Genomic DNA, 17,685 nt, shown 5'->3' on the forward strand with positions numbered 1-17,685 from the left:
ACAAAGTGGGAATGGTGTTGCCAGCAGACAGCAGCCATTGCCACAGCTGCCACTCAAACTTTGGCCCCTTCCATTGCTCTCTGCTGGCTTCAGGTGGCTTCTGGAGCCCAAGAGACCCCGATGTGCGAGGGAGGCAGGGAGGGAGGCAGGGAAGGAGAGAGGAACCACGCCTGGAAGAGCTCAAGGGCAGGGCCATGGCCACAGGCCACTTACATCTGTCAGCCAGTAGTCAGGGACCTCCAAGGCTGCGTCCAGCACGCTGCAGGCCCCCTGCTTGTCATGGATGCTGGAGTCTTGTAAAGCTTCAAGGGCTGTGAGGATGATGTCCAGCCTCTCAGCAGGGAAGAGATGTCCTCCAAACCCCTGTGGGAAGAAGGAGGAACGAAGACATGCCTCACTGAGTGTCCCAAGGGTGCTGCTTAGCTGAGCAGCAAGGGCAGCTCTGGAGAGAGGGCCCTCGGGGGAAGGGGTGAGGATGGGGCATATGGGGCCAGAGTGCTGGCCCTGCAGGTAACCAGGGCTTGCTGGTGGCCAGGAGGGCTGGAGCTGCTGCCGGGACACAGGGGAGCAGCCTTCGCATAGCCCCAGCCTGGGGACAAGAGGAACCCTCTCAGCAGGGCGAGTGAGGCCGTGCCAGCCCCACCGGTTCTGGACCCCTTTGCTCACACGAGATGCCTGCTGATGCTGCGGACAAGATCCCCAGCAAGGCCAGAGCTCATTACCTTGGCAATTTCACACGGAGTTGATGTTGTAGAAAATGGAAGTTTTGCATACTCCAATTTCTTGTGTCTCACTGCATAATATAGCATGTCCTCTCTCAATATGCATTCTAAACAGGGGGCAACAGCGAAGAGTCAGTAGGGAAGAGCATCTTTGCCAACAAGCTTGCCAAATGGTGAAAAGCACTTTCACTAGGAATGGCTGAGGAGGGAGGCTCAGACCCACGGCGAGGAGAGTGGTGGGCAGGGATGTAAAGCACAAGGTGAGGAGTGCTGGGAGCAAGAGGGACCTCAGGGATGATGCAGAAGGAGGAGAAGCAATGGCGTTGGGTGCCGTGGGGGTAGCAGCGTGTCACAGACCCCCTTCTGCTCGGGGTCAGGATGTGCAGGAAGCCCCCTGACACCTGCCTTTAAGACGGCAGGGAGCAAACAGTCAGGGAGCATTCTGGAGGGCGTCACCATCCCTGGTGATGCACGGCTGGCTCTGCTGTTCACTCCTCGGGGAAGATGCCGTTTGGGAAGTGCTCATCGATTGATGGCTTAGACTGGGGGACACCACAAAACAGCGTGGTAGGTGATCTGGGGAGGGTTGGGAAGGACAGCAGCAGAGAACTGCTCCTGGACGGCAGGTGAGCGTCTAGCTTCTGCGGAAAACGATAGCCAGAATGCTGCGGGAAGCTGCTGTGAGGAGCAGAGGAGGCCAGGGAACCTGGCAGAATTCCGTGGGCAGCCTCCACCAAGCACAAAAACGATCCTTCACAATACTCAGGGAGAACAAGTAGACAAATCAGTAGATGTTTGTGTGCAGACGGATGCTGCCCACCACACCTTCTTACCTCTTCCTTCTGTGAGGAATGCGTAGAAGTGATAAAGAGCATCCAAAGCTCTGATTCTGGTGGTATCTTTGCCACCGCTGAAAATGAAGAGGTGGCCCAGCAGCTGTCCCAGGATGGGGATGTGGACCTCTTTGTGGGTGCCAGGGCTGCCCTTGCATTTTCTAGCAGTGAACAAGGTCTGGGCGAGGGAGGGAGGAGAGAAGGGTTAAGTGGAGGCAGAGAGCAGGACCTGGGGAAGGAAGAGCAAGGGCAAAGGAGGGACAAAGACCCTTTCTTCAGGGCAGAGCTCTGCTGAGGCCCCCACCTGTGCCCGGTCTTGCTGCACAGGCACCCCCAAGCTGCAGGATGCTCTGGAATGTAGGGAAGGGGAGACAGGCTGGCTGAAGGGTTCCTGGCATCTTACCTTCCCCAAATATGTGACCAGGAAATCACTCATCCTCTCAATCTTCTGCAGGGCAATCTTGCGCACAGCTGTGTTATGGGAGTTGGCATAGTGCAGCAGCGCCTGTGAGCAGAGAAGCTGCTGGTCTGCCCTTGGAGCTGATGCCTTCTCCAGCCGAAGCAGCACTGCTGAACCCCTGGCTGTGCTCACGCCGTCCATCAAAGCTTCCCCCAAGGTGGAGCAAAGCCCTCAGCAGGGCTCCTGCCCCTGCGTTCCTGCCCTTGCAGGCTTGCCACAGATCCACCAGCCAACTTTGTGGTCAGGCAGACAGGCAGATGCCACCTGCCAGCGCAGCCTCAGCTCCTTCCTGCGCCCTCCCCCAGAACGCGGCCCTCTGTCCCCCCTCCGTGAAGGCTGGCTTCTGTGGCTTGAACCAGGGGTCCGCAATGGGGCAGGGATACAGCCACTGGGCAGCCAGGAGATCAGGGCATCAGGGCCACGCTCCCGTGCAGGATGGGCATGTCCCTGGGGATCTCTGCCCCATTCACACCTGGCAAGAGAAGACTGGAGGGACTGGGGGAACGGAGGAGAGCAGCTCCAGCTGCCGCCACTGTGGTGCCCAAGGAGTGGGCTAAAATTCTCCCACTGCTTTGGCACACGGTGATCTCTTGGGGTCTGCAGGGGCTGGCCCAGAAGTGCCATGGGCAAGGTTTTGCTGTGACATGAGAGGATTCTTCAGAGGGGAAAGGGTCTTTGACCACAGCCAGGGGATGCCAGGCTCCCAGAAGAACTTGGTGGGCTTCCCCAAAGGAGGTGGGCGCCTGCCTGCAGTATGCTCAGTCCTAGCACTAGGGGTGGGCCATCCACTGCAGCATGGACATTCGTTACCCCCCCAGCTGTGGAACCACTCCTGGGAAACCGACTCTTTGCAAATGCCAGACCTGCAAAATATTCTGCAACTCCTTGCCGACACTGGAGATTGGACAGTTGCGTACAAAGGCCTGCAGCATGATTTCCATGGCGTTCATGGTCTGCAAGGAGGACAGAGGATCAGAGAAGCATTTCTGAGCTCCTTCTCACCCCCAGGAGCTGACTGAACCTCCAGCAGCAAGGGAGGACACATGCACCGCCTCACAGAGCCCGGGGGTGACTTTGGGGCTAAACAACTTCTGTGTGGAGACCTCCTGGATCAGGCCAGAGAAGGGGAAGGGGAAGAAGAGATTAGGCTGGGAAAGCAAATCTGGGCCCCGGCCCTGCATTCGTTGTCCGGTTGCCTCAGCATGTGGGAGCATGGCAGCAGCCCAGCGGGACTGGGGGTGTCGCTACCTCACCCAGCACATACCTTGGTGTAGAGATCTTTTTCTGCCGCTGACATGTCCAAATAGGGAGGCAGAAAGAAGACGCTCTTGAAGCAGGCATGCAGGAGACTCTCCTTTTTGCCATCCAGTGCTGACTCCACTGTGGCGCTAAGAAGGGAGATAGGAGCTTGTTGGACGCTGGTGCTGGAGTGGTGCCTCAAGGCTTAGGGAAGGAGGACAGGCATCCATGGGAGGACAGGCATGTCCCTGGGAGGACATGTCTTCCCATGGACAGGCATCCCTGCGAGGGATGGGAAACCTTCCTGTCAGCTTCAGGGCCACCAGGACATTGCCCAGGGATGTGCTGGCCAAAGTAGGGGCTTAGCAGGTACCTGAGCGTGGCAATAGTTAGCATGGCTTTCATTCGAAACGCTGTGTGCAAACTGTCTGTGGGCTCCTCTTCCAGCAAAACCTGCAAAGCACAACCAGGATGGGACGTGGCAGACACCAGCCCCCCGTGCCTGCTGCTGAAGGCCCAGCAGCACACCCAGTCCTGCCTTGGGCAGCTTGGTGTCTGTGAATGGTTTGTCTCCACCTCCCCCTGCCCCAGCCTCACAGGGGGCTGGCGCTCAAGGGGCCTTGCCCCTTCCCCAACCCGCCATGCGTCCCCTCACCTTGATGTTCTCTGCCAGCTCCATTTCGCGGCAGAAGGCATCCATGTCCTCCAACAAGGAACAGTCTCTGCACATGGTGCAGATGCTCTCCAGGAACTTCATTTTCTTTTCCTCATCCTGGCAGCCACAAAGAGAACCACGGGGAGCGTGAGGGGGGAGAACCAGAGCCCACAGCACCGGAGTGCTGCGACGTGCGGTGCTGTCTGAGACACACAGAGGGCAGCAGCTCTGCCCAGCCAGCAGCGCTCCTGCTGCCTGGCAGCAGGGCCAGGGCCCTGTCAGGACACACCAGCACAGCCACGACAGAAGTGGCTGCCCTTACCTTCTTTGTGCTGACAAAAATCTGGATGAAGTTCTTGGCTTCCTCTTTGCCAAAATCCCATAACCAGGCATCTAGCAATGGAGAAGAGCGAGGAGTGCTGCAGTGAGGGGCTGAAGGCAGGAGCGAGGAGAGGAAGGGCCCCCAGCACGAGAGACACACGGACCTGCTGGAGCAGGTCCAGAGGAGGCCCTGATGCTGATCAGAGGCCTGCAGCACCTCCCCTAGGACAGGCTGAGAGAGCTGGGCTTCTTCAGCCTGGAGAAGAGGAGGCTCCAGGGGGCCCTTAGAGCGGCCTTCCTGTACCTGGAGGAGGGCCTGGCCGACAGGATAGCTGGGGAGGGACTCTTTATCAGGAGTGCTGTGACAGGACAAGGCCTAACAGATTTAACCTCACGGAGGGTAGATTTCAATTAGGTATTCAATTAGCAACAAATTCTATACTCTGAGGGTGCTGAGGCAGCAGGATCTGGGCCCCCTCTAAGCTCCCTCCCAACCCGGGGCGAGGCCATGCTGGGTTGGGCTCCCAGCACCCCCAGCATCCAGGTGCCATTCTGCCCCCCACCCACAGGATCCCACTGCTGCCGTGCCAGGAAAGACGTCCTGGCTTCAAGCAGGGATGCTTGCCTGGCCCCAACCTTCCCAACCCCACGGGATGCTCACTCACTGGGATTCGGTGGCAGGAAATCCAAGGAGTGCAGCGGAAATCTGCTCTCCTCAGGAGACCAGGTCTCCTGCCAGTTCGTCCTGGAGCAGGACTGGATTCTCCTTACCGCCCTGCGGCATGGAGGAATGAAGCGATGGTTGCAAGGATACCTCCCCAGGACAACACGGTGTCTTCTCCAGTGGCGGCAGCGTCGGAACCGCATTTTGGGATGTGGGCTGTGCACTTAGACTCCTTAAAGGCTCTGTGCTCCTGCCCTGTCCCGTCACTGTCCTGCACGGACACTGAGGGTCTGGGTCACAGCTGCATATTTGGTAGCAGATGGGGGCGTCATCAAGGGAGGTCACAAAGGGTTCCACTGTGACACGCTTCTGGGCTGGGCGGGTGAGCAGCTCAGCACTGCACAGCCACTTGCCCACCCTGTCCCAGCAGGATGGCGATGGGAATCAGAAGGGCAACGATGAGAAAGCTTATGGATCGAGATAAATATAACATTCTAGGAAAAGCCAAAGATGCACATGCAAGCAAAGCAAAAGAAGGACTCCATTCACTACTTCCCATTGGCAAGCAGGTGCTCAGCCACTTCCAGGAAAGTAGGGCTGCTCAAACCTCGGGGTTTCTTGGGAAGACAAATGCCATCCCTCTGAACTTCTGTCCGTCCTCCTTTTTTCTCCCAGTCTTATGGCTAAGCATATTCTCCAATATTCTCCAAGGGACAGTACCAAAGTACAGGGAAGATAGCAAATTCAAGGCCCAAATGCAATATTAGGCTCAAGCACAGTGATCTGAAAAAACACACACAGCCTTAGCAAACTCTCAGATCTCATACATAGTAAAAGGAAGTACATGTTATGGACCATAAAAAACAGGATCACAGAAAAATATTAAGTGCAAAGCAGACAAAATTGTGACTACTGTTAACTAAGTATGATAACTGTAAATTCCCTCTGAAGTGCTCTGGTCAAATCTACTGTTATCTCAACCCTTTGAGCACCATGTTGGGCACCTAAAAGGACTGTGGTGGTTTTACCTTGCTGTGCAGCTAAACTCCACCACAACCACTCTCACTTCCTCTCCTCAAAAGAAGAGGGGCAGAACAATGTATGATGGAAAGAAAAAAGCTCACAGGTTGATATAAGGATAATTTAATTAAAGGGAAAAGTAAGAGAAAGAAACATATTCTCTACTTCCCATCAACAAGCAATGTTTGGCCATGTCTTGAGAAGCAGGGCTCCGATGTATGTAACAGTTGTCTGGGAGGACAGATTCCTCCAGATTCCTCCCAGCCCCAATCCACCCCTTCTCCTTACCATTTCCCACCCTTTATTGCTGAGTGCAACATCATATGGAATGGAATATCCCTTTGGTTGGTTTGGCTGCCCTGGTGATGTCCCCTCTCCGCTTCCCGACCACCCTCAGCCTACTGGCTTTGGGGGATTTTGGAGAGTTTTAATGCTGTGCCAGCACTGCTCTGAAATAGACAAAACACTGGTGTGGTATCTGTGATAGCAGGGCTGTTTTAGCTACAAGTGCAGAGCACAGCACTGTATGGGCTGCTGCAGGGAAAAGCTGACTCCATCCCAGCCAGATCCAGCACACCCCCCCCCCTTCATCCCAATTTTGTTGACCCTGTGATCCCTCCCCATCACATCACCCCAGCCCTGTGCATTGTTCCTTCACACAGCTACTGGTTGCCCTCTCTCTCCTCTATTTTTCATAGTTTAAAGTCTTCCTTAAGAGGTCTTAAAAGTCTTCCCTTGCCATCCATTCTATTGGCAAAAATGTCTTTGCCCTGCTTAGAAAAGATGCACCCCATCTCTCCATGGCAGACACCGGTCCTCAAACTGGATCCAGTTGTCATCAATACCAGTTCAGCAGCCAATTGTTGAGCTGTCCTACCAGTGCCGTCCTTTTCACACCTTTCCCCTCACCGTCAAGATTGAGGGGAATAGCACCTGGGTCCCTGTGCACTTGACTACTGCCCTCAGAGCTCTGTAGTCCATTTTGATACTGCCCAGGTTTCCCCTAGCAGTATCATGTGTGCCCATTTTTGGCAATGAACAGATGGTTCTCCTGATCTCCATGAGCTTTCCAAGATGGTACAGAATGGTCTGTGTGTCATTGATCTGTTCTTATATCACCCTTGGATGCAGCCCTTCCAGACCATGGTCTCCTCATGGCTGAGTGCTCAAGTAGCCCCTGAATTGATCCTCATCCACTGCATTTTTCTCTTCCTTGAGTCTTCTGTGTAAGAACAAAAGCCTAAAGGACCTGGCTGGTAAAGACTGAGGCAAGGACACTGAGTACCTATCTGCATCTCCCCCTGCTACATTCTGCATCCCATCTAGCAGTGCACCCACATTTTCTTTGTTTCCTCTTTTACTGTAAAAGAAACACTAGCAGCTCATATGCACACCATGGATGTCCTTTGCAAGTGCCAGCTCTAGGAGAGCTTTGGCTTTCCAAATTCTGTGCTCAAACAGTGGTTCTCAGTTCCTCTTTTTCAGCTGTTCCCTGCATCCACCTCCTATAGATTGCCCTTTTGCACTGGAGCTCAGTCATGAGTTTCCTGTTTAGCCAAAAGCTGTCTCTGGAGATGAAGGCTGTCAGTATCTTAACAAATGCACCAGAGTGCTTATTAAAACACACACACACACACACACACACACAAAAAAAAAAAAAAAAAAAAAAAAAGTCCTAATTAGCTACAACTCTGCCCATAATTGCCTTCAAGTCCTGTGTGGCCAATTGGAGAAATATCAGGAGAGTAGCTAAAAAGGGAAGATATCAATGCATATACAAACCAAAACCAAAACAAGCAAACAAATAAACAAAAACACTTCTCTGTCTTTGTTAAATATCTTTATTTTACAACTTAAAGAATAAGCAATACCAGCTTTCTATAATTGTTATTGATTCATAGTATCTCCTGCTGAATTCTGAATGTGGAGGAAAAGGAGGACCCTCGCCACTGGACAATGTATGGGCACTCTTTAGCCACCCCTTCACCCCACTTTTATCATCCACCTGCAACTCAGAGAACTCTCTCACATCTGTGCATTTTCTACTGCAGTCCATAGCTGAGAGTTACAGCTCTATATGCCTGTTCTTACCTTACTTAGAGAACTACCTGCACACAGAAGGATTTCTCTTGGCTGTGAATGAACAAGGAGAAAACATGGTATAGCTGAATAAAATGTAAGGTGCATTCCTCAATGGTACATGAGGTACAAATTGTCTCCGTGGAAGGCCACTTTCCATGGGGAATAACAGTACTGGAAATGTTTTAGAGGTGGGAAGAGGAGAGGAGAGGCAAGATGAGGCGAGGTGACGAGAGGAGAGAGACCTCATTGCATCCTTTTAGTAATCAAAGGTAGTTTGTAAAAAAGATGGAAAGTGATTTTTCACATGGGCAGATAGTGACAGACACCCAGCCTCCTGGTGCCTCCTTGCAGCCCAAAGCAAATGCCTCTAAAGCTCTGCCCGAGCAGGACGAGTTGTAGGTACAAATGTGTCCATGTGCAGGGCTGGGGCGAGGAAGATGCAGGAAGAGTCTAAGGTAAAGAAACAGAGACCTTTTCACTGCTGTATTTCATTATGCGGAATCCAGATTAGAGAAGTGTTAGTGAAGACTGGAACAGCCCTGACATGGATAAGAGGCAGGATAACGCACAGAAGCAGGTCCTCTGGTACATCCCTCTAAATATGGAGGGTAGCTCCCCTTCTGCAGTGCCCTTCCTACTTCCACAGCAGCACCTGGAGGACAGCGAGTCCTTGACATGCTCCTGTGTGGGACAGAAGTTGGCTTTTGAGGCTGTGGTCTTGGGTGAGAAGTCCTTTCCACCCAAGAAGGTATGTTAGTCGCTCAATGAGATTTGAGCATGGGACATAAAAGACGTGGGTGGCAGAAGTCTAAAGGTTTTATCTGATGTTTTGCTCTGCCTCTTCACGCTGGACAGTCTCTCCTTCCTCCCCGAGAATACTGAGATGCCCATGCAAATGGCTGTAAATAACACAGGGGAATCTGCTGCCACATCAGAGACCACCTACCCCACTGGATCTTGCAAGTGTTAAAAGGAGGCAGCTTCCTCATCTGTTTTCACAGAATGACAGAGCCACGGAATGGTTGAGGTTGGAAGGGACCTCTGGAGGTCATCTGGTCCAACCCTGCTGCTCTAGCACCAGCACCTAGAGCAGGTTTCCCAGGACCATGTCCGCACGGCTTTTGAAGATCTCCCAGGAGGAGACTCCAGCACCTCTCTGGGTAACCTGTTGCAGTACTCCACTACCCACACAGCACAGAAACACTTCCTGACATATACACAGAACCTCTTTTGTTGCAGTTTGTGCCCAGTGCCTCTTCTCCAGGCACTGGGCACCAATGAAAAGAGCCTGGAATCTGTGTTCTCTGCACTCTCTTCAGGTATTTAAGGACATTGATAGGAGCCTCCTTTTCTCCAGTCTGAGCAGCCCCCACTCCCTCAGCCTCTCCTCCTCATAGGAGAGGTGCTCCAGTCCCTCAATCACCTTGGTGGCCCTACATGGGGCTTGTTCCAGTATAGCCACATTTCTCTTTTGAATTTGATAGGGGAACAGTGTCAAAGGTCTTTCTGAAGTCCAGGCTTTTCTTTGGTGAAAGAATTTCAGAAAACAATCATAGAATGCCTTGTGATTGGCATATCACCATGCAAAGACCAGGAAAATTTCCATTTTCAGGAAGCTGTAAATAGGCATCCATAAGCAAGAAAATGGTTGTAGGTGGCCAGAGAAACAGAAGGCCAAATGCTAAGGTATGTCCAGAACAGCACCTTCCACAATAATTATAGTGAATTAAAGCAAATCTCAAAATTAGGATGAAACTTTACTTGATGAAGTAGGAAATGGACTATGAGATGGATATGAAATTCGATGTTACAGGAAAAGGACAGTACCAGAAACAAGGACAGCATCTTGGTCCCTGCTTCGAGGGCAGATCTCTCCCAGGGCCAAGCTGTAGCTGTTTGGTCCCAAGGGTAAATGAGATGTGTGTCTGAGTGCCCACCACTGCCATCAGTGTCTGCCCTTTGCAGCAATGCCAGTGTTAAGAAGGGAGGATGTGAGTTTTATAGTCCTAAAGTCCATATAAAATGCAATACAAAGACAGTCGGTGCCTGTTTAGAGCTAGATTGACCAACCTGTGCCTTGCACTGGATTTCTGTGCAGGCAGAAACCAAAGTAGAAAGCTGTTTAAAAAACAAATAACAAAGAAATAAATCATCAAACTACAACAAAAACTACCAACATGTGCTATGCCACGTTTATTTCTATGGATGTAAAGGATAAATATTTCCGTCTGAATCACCTTTCATCTCTGCTGGGAAGCACAGGCACAAGCAGCACAGGAGCACTCGTGGCTGCTCCAGCAGAGGCCTGGTGCAATGGGAACTCTAGCTGGTAATGTCTGTTTCTCAGGGGGTTCTTCAGGTGGTTCTGCTGAGCTTGACGTTTTAAAGCCAGCTATAAGCAGTGACATGGCCAAGCTCTGGCATGCAATCAGCCAGGCACAAAGTGGAACGTGCCAACATGGCCAGAGCCCTACTCCTACCTCCCCATGCTCCAGCCCCTGTCCACCTGTCCAAAAGGCCAAGGGCAGACCTATCCTTCAGATCTGAGCTCAGCAGGCTCCTGGACTTTCTTTTTAAACAGAGTCCTGTCAGATTTGCACAAAGCAGGCTGAATTTTCCAGGGCAGCACTGGCACACCCCTGTCCAAAGCTCCTCTTCTCCTGACTATGCTCACTGCCTGTCGGTATCAGGCTACTTTGATGGGTTTTTCTCTCTTTCTTATCCTTCCCTTCTGAGATCTGTCTCACCAAGGGTTCCTGTGCACTGATGGGATGAAATGGGGAGACAACAACCCCACACAGCCTTCCTGACATCTTTCTGTGCATTTCTTTTTGTACATCATTGTCTTGGTCCCTATGAAATCAGTGTAGTGTTTCATATCCTGGATGTTAGACCCTGGAAGTCTGCCTGTTCCTCAAGCTATGGCTGGGCCAACAAATATATCTACTGGTCTGTGCAAAGTACAATGACTTTTACCCAGTATTTGTTTGTTGTTTTTTTTTTTTTTTCCTTAGTTCTGTTGAAAGCACATTCAAGTGGTGTCCTCTCACTTGCAGTAACAATCATGCACAAATGTGCTACTACTGAGCAACACTTCCTTCATTTTTCATTCTGAGTACAGAAGAGCACTGGTAAGTTAATTACTTATTACAAAGCTATTAATTAAAGCAAGTGGATTCAGAGATGTCCCTGTCTTGTGTCTGGAGCCCTGGGAGAGAACACAGTCCTGCTGAAGTTACACGTATGTCATGGGGGGAGAAATTATGCCTGAAAATCAGTGTTCAGAAAAAACGAGGTATTTTATGATTTTGCACCTATCCAGATGTAGGAAAACTGTTTAAATGCTTGCTTGTTTTTGCATAAACAGGAGTGCAAATACCTGGAGAAATAAATAAATAAATAAATAAATAAATAAATAAATAAATAAATAAATAAATATTTTTATCTCAAACAAAATCCTTATACTCTAAAACTACCTTTTTAAATCCACACCTAAATTCCTTAGAGAAGGGAGTTTTTCAAAACAGCAGAATAGTAAAACGTGTTTGTCTTCAAGCGAGCACTTATGAGTTTGCAAATTGTCAAAAGCTGAACAAGACAAAAGGGAATCAGTCCAAAGCCTTCTCAGGCCAGCTTCACAGTCAGCACCAGAAGAGACAAAGTCATACTTAGAGGATCAGTCAGAGTGCCTATGGTGGGGACAAGAGCCTACTGCACCAGGTCTCAGACAGTCACCTGCTGCTCCTCAAGAAGTGGCTCGTGTCTCCCCTGGGAGTGTTGAGAGCTTTGTCCACTCTTGCTTCTGCATGACGCTGAATTTTCAGCATTAAAAGTTACACCTAGGTGCTCCAGCCAAGCCTTGCAGTGCAGCCTGTGATGCCCAGTGAGTGCAAAAGGTGTCACATCTGCAGGAATGAATCATTTGCCTGGAAAAAAAGTATGGCTATTCTTTCGAAAGCAGCAAGGAACTACCAAAGGAAAATAAATAAATAAAAATTAGCAATAATCACTCCTGTAACTGAAACTAGATCCTGGACAAATATTTGCATTCCTGATGATGAAGCTTTTCTTCAGAGATTTCCAAAAGGCATTTTTTAAATCTTTGTTTCGCAGACTAAAAATGATGGGGCTCAGGAAGGGGGTGAAGACAGTGTAAGACACATCAATCAGAACACTAGCTCCTGCAGCACGGGGTGACTGGTGTTTCAAATAGATGACAGAGGCACAGCCATAGTGCACCACCACTACGGTGATGTGGGAGGCACAGGTGGAGAAAGCTTTGTGCCTCCCCTTGGCTGATGGCATCTGCAGGATCCAGCCAAGGATAAAGGCGTAGGAGAGAAGGATGAACAGAAAGCATCCCAACAAGGCAGTAATGCAAAAGATGCCAACTACAGTGCCAACCACCTCGCCACCAGCACAAGCCAGCTGGAGTATGGGGGGCACATGGCAGAAGAAGTGGTCAATGCGGTGGGACTGGCAGAACGGTAACTGGAACACAGCGCTGGTCACCAGCAGCCCCAGGAGACCACCCCCTGCCCATGAGGCAGCCACCAGCTGGGTGCAGGCTCGGGAGGTCATTACGGTGCTGTAATGCAAGGGCTGACAGATCGCCACGTACCGGTCATATCCCATCACCGTCAGGAGGAAAGAGTGCGTGAATCCAAACATGAAGGAGAAATGCATCTGTGCAGCGCAGCCCAGGAAAGAAATGGTTCTAGTTCCCAGCACTAATCCGGACAGCATCTTTGGGATGATGGAGAAGGTATAACAGATTTCTGAGAAGGACAGAGCACTTAGGAAAAAATACATGGGCATGTGCAGCTGCTGATTCAGCCTGATAACAAACATTATCATAATATTTCCAACTAGGGTCACCACGTGCATGAGGAGAAACAGCACAAACAGCACAGCCTGGAGTTTAGGAAAGTAGGAAAACCCAATAAAAGCAAACCCTGGTGGAACGGTTTGATTCTCCCTTCTCATTTGTGCTTTGTCTGAGAAGAGCACAAGAAGAGCAATATTTTAACAGCAGCAGCTGTATCTTGGTGTGAGGACGGCAGTGGTGAAGATTTTGAGCATTCCCCTTTCTCTCTGCACTCTCAGTCCTATGCCGAGCACAGCATGTCTTTTTGTTCTCCACTGCTGCTTGCCTTCAAGGGTTGTGCTGCATTAGCTAAAGGAGTACACTGGCCTATCGGTGTGCAGCAGCACTGATTGCAGCTGGAAAAGAAAGAAGAGAACAGAAGTGGCATTAGTTCCTCAGCAGGCTTAGGGCACACTGCACACAAGGGAGAAGTGAGGATTTCTTACTGGCATTCATCCAGGGAGGAGCAGAATTGAACCCTGGCCACCATGGGCTGCAGCTCCAAGGGCTTTGCATGGACTGAGAGGGATGAACCTACCTGCAGACACCTCAGGCAGACAGCTCACCCTCCCTCCCGCTCTCTCCCGAGATGTTTTGACCTTGTTCTCTCCTAGGATCTGCACCCACTTGTAGCTAACCATGGGTCTTGATGGAGAGGACAAGGGTAGTCGCCTGATTTATCCTGAGCTGTAATGAAAGCGTCTTTCATCTCATTAGCAGATCTGGGCATGGTTAAGGGAAGAGCAGCATGTTCAGCACTCCCACAGGACTCTAGGAGAGTCAACCGAGCTGTATCTTAAGGGGAAACTTGTCTCACCTGCCTCTGGATGTCCACCATTCACGTATGTGTCTTTTTCTCCTAGATGGGGACAGACATTTCTTGCGATGTCTGATCACATCAGTCTTTTACCTTCAGAGGGTGTGACCCGTACTGCTCCAGGGGTGCTCGTGCTCCAGGAGGTGCAGCTCCGGGGATGCCTAGAGACATTGGTGGTGCTGGAAATTGGGGGAGATGCCATTTGATGTGATGGCCTTGGAACTGTAGGGATACCTTCCTAGAGCTGTGTTGTTTCAAGGTGCCCCCCTAACACGGATGGCATGTGTGGGGTGGTCTTGATCTCAGTGAGAACAGTGGGATATTACCCTGGCTTCTTCAAACAAGGTCTGACCCAGGCTTTAACACAGGACCGCACCTGCACTGTCGGCTCCCAGCTCTGTCCCGTTCGCTGGACATTTTGCACTGCTTGAGTTTTTAATGCGTCGTTAACCACAAGTCAGTGCAATCCCGGATCAGACAAGACGCAGCAAGAAAGGGTGAGGAAAATACCTTTAAAACTTCCTCCAAGTCAATGTCTTCTCCTGCTGCTTTTGACCCGCCGGCTGCAGGAGGAAGAGGTGTTCACTGACCTTCAGCAGGACTCTGCCGCCTGCCCAGGCAAGCATCTCCCTTGCACACCGATGAGGAGGTGATGAGCACTCACTCTCCCAGGAAGGACGGATGCACTGCACCACACTGCAGCCTGTCAGCCCCGTGATGACCCCGTGTGCCCCTTCTCTCTGTGCTCAGCCACAATCATGGCTTTACAGAGGGTCTTAGCTTGTGGGCACCCCCGGTGGATTGAGCACCGTTATCCAGGGCAGGATTCTGCTTGGCTCTTACCTGCAGGCAGCGCAGGTGCCAGGCTGGCAGCGGGGGCTGCAGATCTCCTTCTCTCTTGGTGCAGGAATGGAGGGAGGAGTAGGAGCTCAGCCCCTGTCCCTCTTCCCCACTGCAAGCCTGGCACTGGGGCTTGAAGAAACAGGCTGGGGAGGTGGAGACTCGGCTCCCTCCTTCGTGCCTCCTGAGGGGAAGCATCCCACAGGAGGCCACGTTGTCAGGAATCCCAACACGTAGCCAAACAGAGGTCAGTGCTGTGCAGCCCTGGATTTTTAAGCAGCAGTTAAACATCTGCATGGGAAGAGGGTCTGGAGCTCTCCTCAGAAAGAAGCACAGGACTGTGCTCAAATAGCCCAGCTCGGAGGTGCTGTCCCCCATCTCTTGCCGTCTCCCCAACCCCTCATCACACAGAGCACCAGGCACTCTGCCTGCAAGGCCCGGGTCTCTCTGGGGTGGCACAGGGCCACTCCTTGTGTCTGAGGTCATTTAATACTTCGTTTTAGGACTACTTCTGAAAAACGCAATAAGAGACCCAAATCACAAGGGGGGGGTTCTCACAGCTGTTTGTCTGGGCGACTCAGTACTACAGTGGAAATCCATGGATGGGCAGGCGAATCAGGCCTCTTCAGTTTCCCTCTCCTGCCATAAGGTTAGGATTCAGCGCACCTAACTCCAGAAGTCTTGCCTGGAAGTATCTCCACCTGGGCTAGATCCCCAGGTCCTCAGCCAGGTGGGAAGGCCTCGGCAGGGGACCATGGGCACACCTCCCTTCGTTCCACATCAGGGTAGGATGCGGAGGACCTCATGTCCCTGTGCTGACTGTGTAGGGCGTGTGGGCGACCAGCTCATAAACAGACCATGTGCACAGAACAAGCCTCTGGACAGGGAGAATGCCATGGCAATCAGCATGTTACCCAGGGAGGAATATTAGCCAGATTTGTAGAGCTTAGGGATATTGATATGGTTTAGTGGGGACTGTTAGCGTTAGGTCAGAGGTTGGACTCAACGATCTTGAGGTCTCTTCCAACCTAGAAATTCTGTGATTCTGTGATCACAAATACCTCCAGTATCGGTGAGAATATCTGCTCAAGCTCTCTGGGACTGGGTTTAGTTATCCAGTGCCCTGCTAGGAATAGGACATCCTGACAACTTCTCCAAGGTTGTCACAGAATCGTAGAATCGTAGAAACATAGGGTTGGAAAGGACAACCTTTCAAGATCAAGATCACCTAGTCCAACCGTCTTCCTATCACCAATACTACCCACTAAGCTACTAAATCCTATCTCGTTAAGACCAGCTCCATTCCAGCGAGTGGTCCTTGGAAGGTGCATTCATCACTACGCCACCTTTACCGTAGACTTCATGGACAAATGACAGCATTGCTCTGTGAACCCCCCCCCACTGCCCAAACCTGCAGGACAGAGCTGAGAGGGAGCTGTAGGAGCTGGGCTGAGCTCCAGTCCTTCCCCTGGAACCACAAGAAATGGATTCCCCAAAGAAGGGACAGCAGCGTAGAACAAGATCTGGGCCACTGCTCATGGACAGTCCCTCTACAAATATCTTCCTCTGACAAAAATATATAATGGGAACGAGCATGCCGAATGCACATGTGGGGTGCCAGTCTTTTTTAGGGGTGATACAAAGAGCTGGGGAAATATTTATCATCGCAGCATGCAGGGAGCAAGCGGTTCTTCCTGAGCAGCCTCCGGCTGGGTCAGCAAGAGCAACACTGGACTGTGACGCTGTTGGTTAGCCCCGGTAGGCAGCTAAGCACCACACAACCACATCCCGTGGCACTGAGGAGAGAAGGAAAGCAACCAAAGTTGTGCGTTGAGATAAAAATTCTTAAGCAAAGGAAAAGTGGAAGAAGAAGGACACACAGCACCATAGAAGCTGCTGTGAAGACAAAGAAGTCCTTCCCAGACAGACTCAGTACAGAAGCGTTGGAAGATTTTGTCACATTTACAAATGGGTAACGCTTAAATCTTGATTCGGGAATGATTTGCTCTATAAAAGATTTTATTGATTCATTTATTTGCTTAGGACTGTTTGCTTATTCCCCCGGTAAGAAGTTAGTCTGGTAGATGGCACTGGACCAGGTTGCCAGAGAAGCTGTGGATGCCCCATCCCTGGAGGTGTTCAAGGCCAGGCTGGGTGGGACTTTGGGCAGCCTGATCGAGAGGGAGATGTCCCTGTCTGTGGCAGGGGGGTTGGAGTTAAATTATCTTTAGGGTCCTTTAGGATTCTGCAATTCTGTGGATGAAATGGCATTAAATACCTGGTTGAGAAGCAGCATCCAACAGCTGCATTATTGAAACCCTTAACTAGGACTCGATGCAGGAAGACATTAAACAAGGGAAGGACTTGGCTGGTTTGATTTTGATGAACAGAAAGGAGAAGTTTTTCCTTCTGCAAGCTGTTGGGTTCTTGCTGTGTGGGTGAAATGCTGTTCCTTCACCACCTCTAGCTTGAATCATTTTTGCAGGTGCGTCTTCCTTATGCAATCCTTTCTTTTTTTTTTTTTTTCTGACCGAACATGGACTCAAGTTGCTGTTGCTGGTGCCCGATTTTCACAGTGCCCTTTGTAAAGCACCCCACCAAAGGCCACCCGAAGTTCCCAGGTACCTGCCGGGGTTGTGGCACCCTGCCTGCCATTCTCCACTCCACCTCCTATTTGCTGCGTGTTCTGATTCTAGACCCACAAAGAAAAAAAAAATGAAGGTCTAATGGCTTAAAAGAAAAACACCGAAGCTACAGGATTACATACAAGAATATCCTCTGTGGGGGGGGAATGCTGGCACAAAAAGGGCTCTCTATGACAAGCAGCTGCAGTTGTGCCAGGTTAAATCCAGACAATGCAAGACTTCACAACCTCGCTGGGCAACCTGTGAGGAATGCTTGGAATGGAAAGCTGAGTATTTCCCTTGGGGGAAACATTGACCCCAAAAAGGCTCTTTGCTCTGTGGAGACGCAATTCTGGGAGGTTAAAACGAGAAAAGTCGCAATGTGACACGCAAAGCTTTGGAGGAAGCCTGCCCGTTACACGGTGACCAACCCTAGAAATAAAAAGTCCTCAAGATCTCTGCTTGGGAGGTCACCGGTAGCTCTTGGGCAATCTCATGGATGGAGAGAGGGAAACACTTGGCTGTACACGACAGCAACTCT

The 17,685-nt window shown here is 50.9% G+C and overlaps 2 protein-coding genes across 2 annotated transcripts; both read right to left on the reverse strand.

The window, feature by feature from the left end:
• Nucleotides 1-612: 612 nt before the first annotated feature.
• Nucleotides 613-5,097, reverse strand: LOC140000318 (maestro heat-like repeat-containing protein family member 7). The gene is made up of 9 exons (XM_072030150.1): nucleotides 4,896-5,097; nucleotides 4,232-4,302; nucleotides 3,910-4,026; nucleotides 3,628-3,707; nucleotides 3,280-3,403; nucleotides 2,879-2,968; nucleotides 1,959-2,060; nucleotides 1,556-1,733; nucleotides 613-829 (listed from the first exon to the last, which is right to left on the reverse strand). The coding sequence occupies exons 1-9, from the start codon at nucleotides 5,095-5,097 to the stop codon at nucleotides 663-665; spliced, it is 1,131 nt and encodes a 376-aa protein (XP_071886251.1). The 3' UTR covers nucleotides 613-662.
• A 6,895-nt stretch (nucleotides 5,098-11,992) lies between these two features.
• Nucleotides 11,993-13,052, reverse strand: LOC119715239 (olfactory receptor 10H1). Its single transcript, XM_038172478.2, has one exon. It carries the CDS (start codon nucleotides 12,980-12,982, stop codon nucleotides 11,993-11,995), a length of 990 nt encoding a protein of 329 aa, XP_038028406.2. The 5' UTR covers nucleotides 12,983-13,052.
• Nucleotides 13,053-17,685: the final 4,633 nt, after the last annotated feature.

This window comes from Anas platyrhynchos, chromosome 33, assembly GCF_047663525.1.
Source record: "Anas platyrhynchos isolate ZD024472 breed Pekin duck chromosome 33, IASCAAS_PekinDuck_T2T, whole genome shotgun sequence".
NCBI classification, from domain to species: domain Eukaryota; kingdom Metazoa; phylum Chordata; class Aves; order Anseriformes; family Anatidae; genus Anas; species Anas platyrhynchos.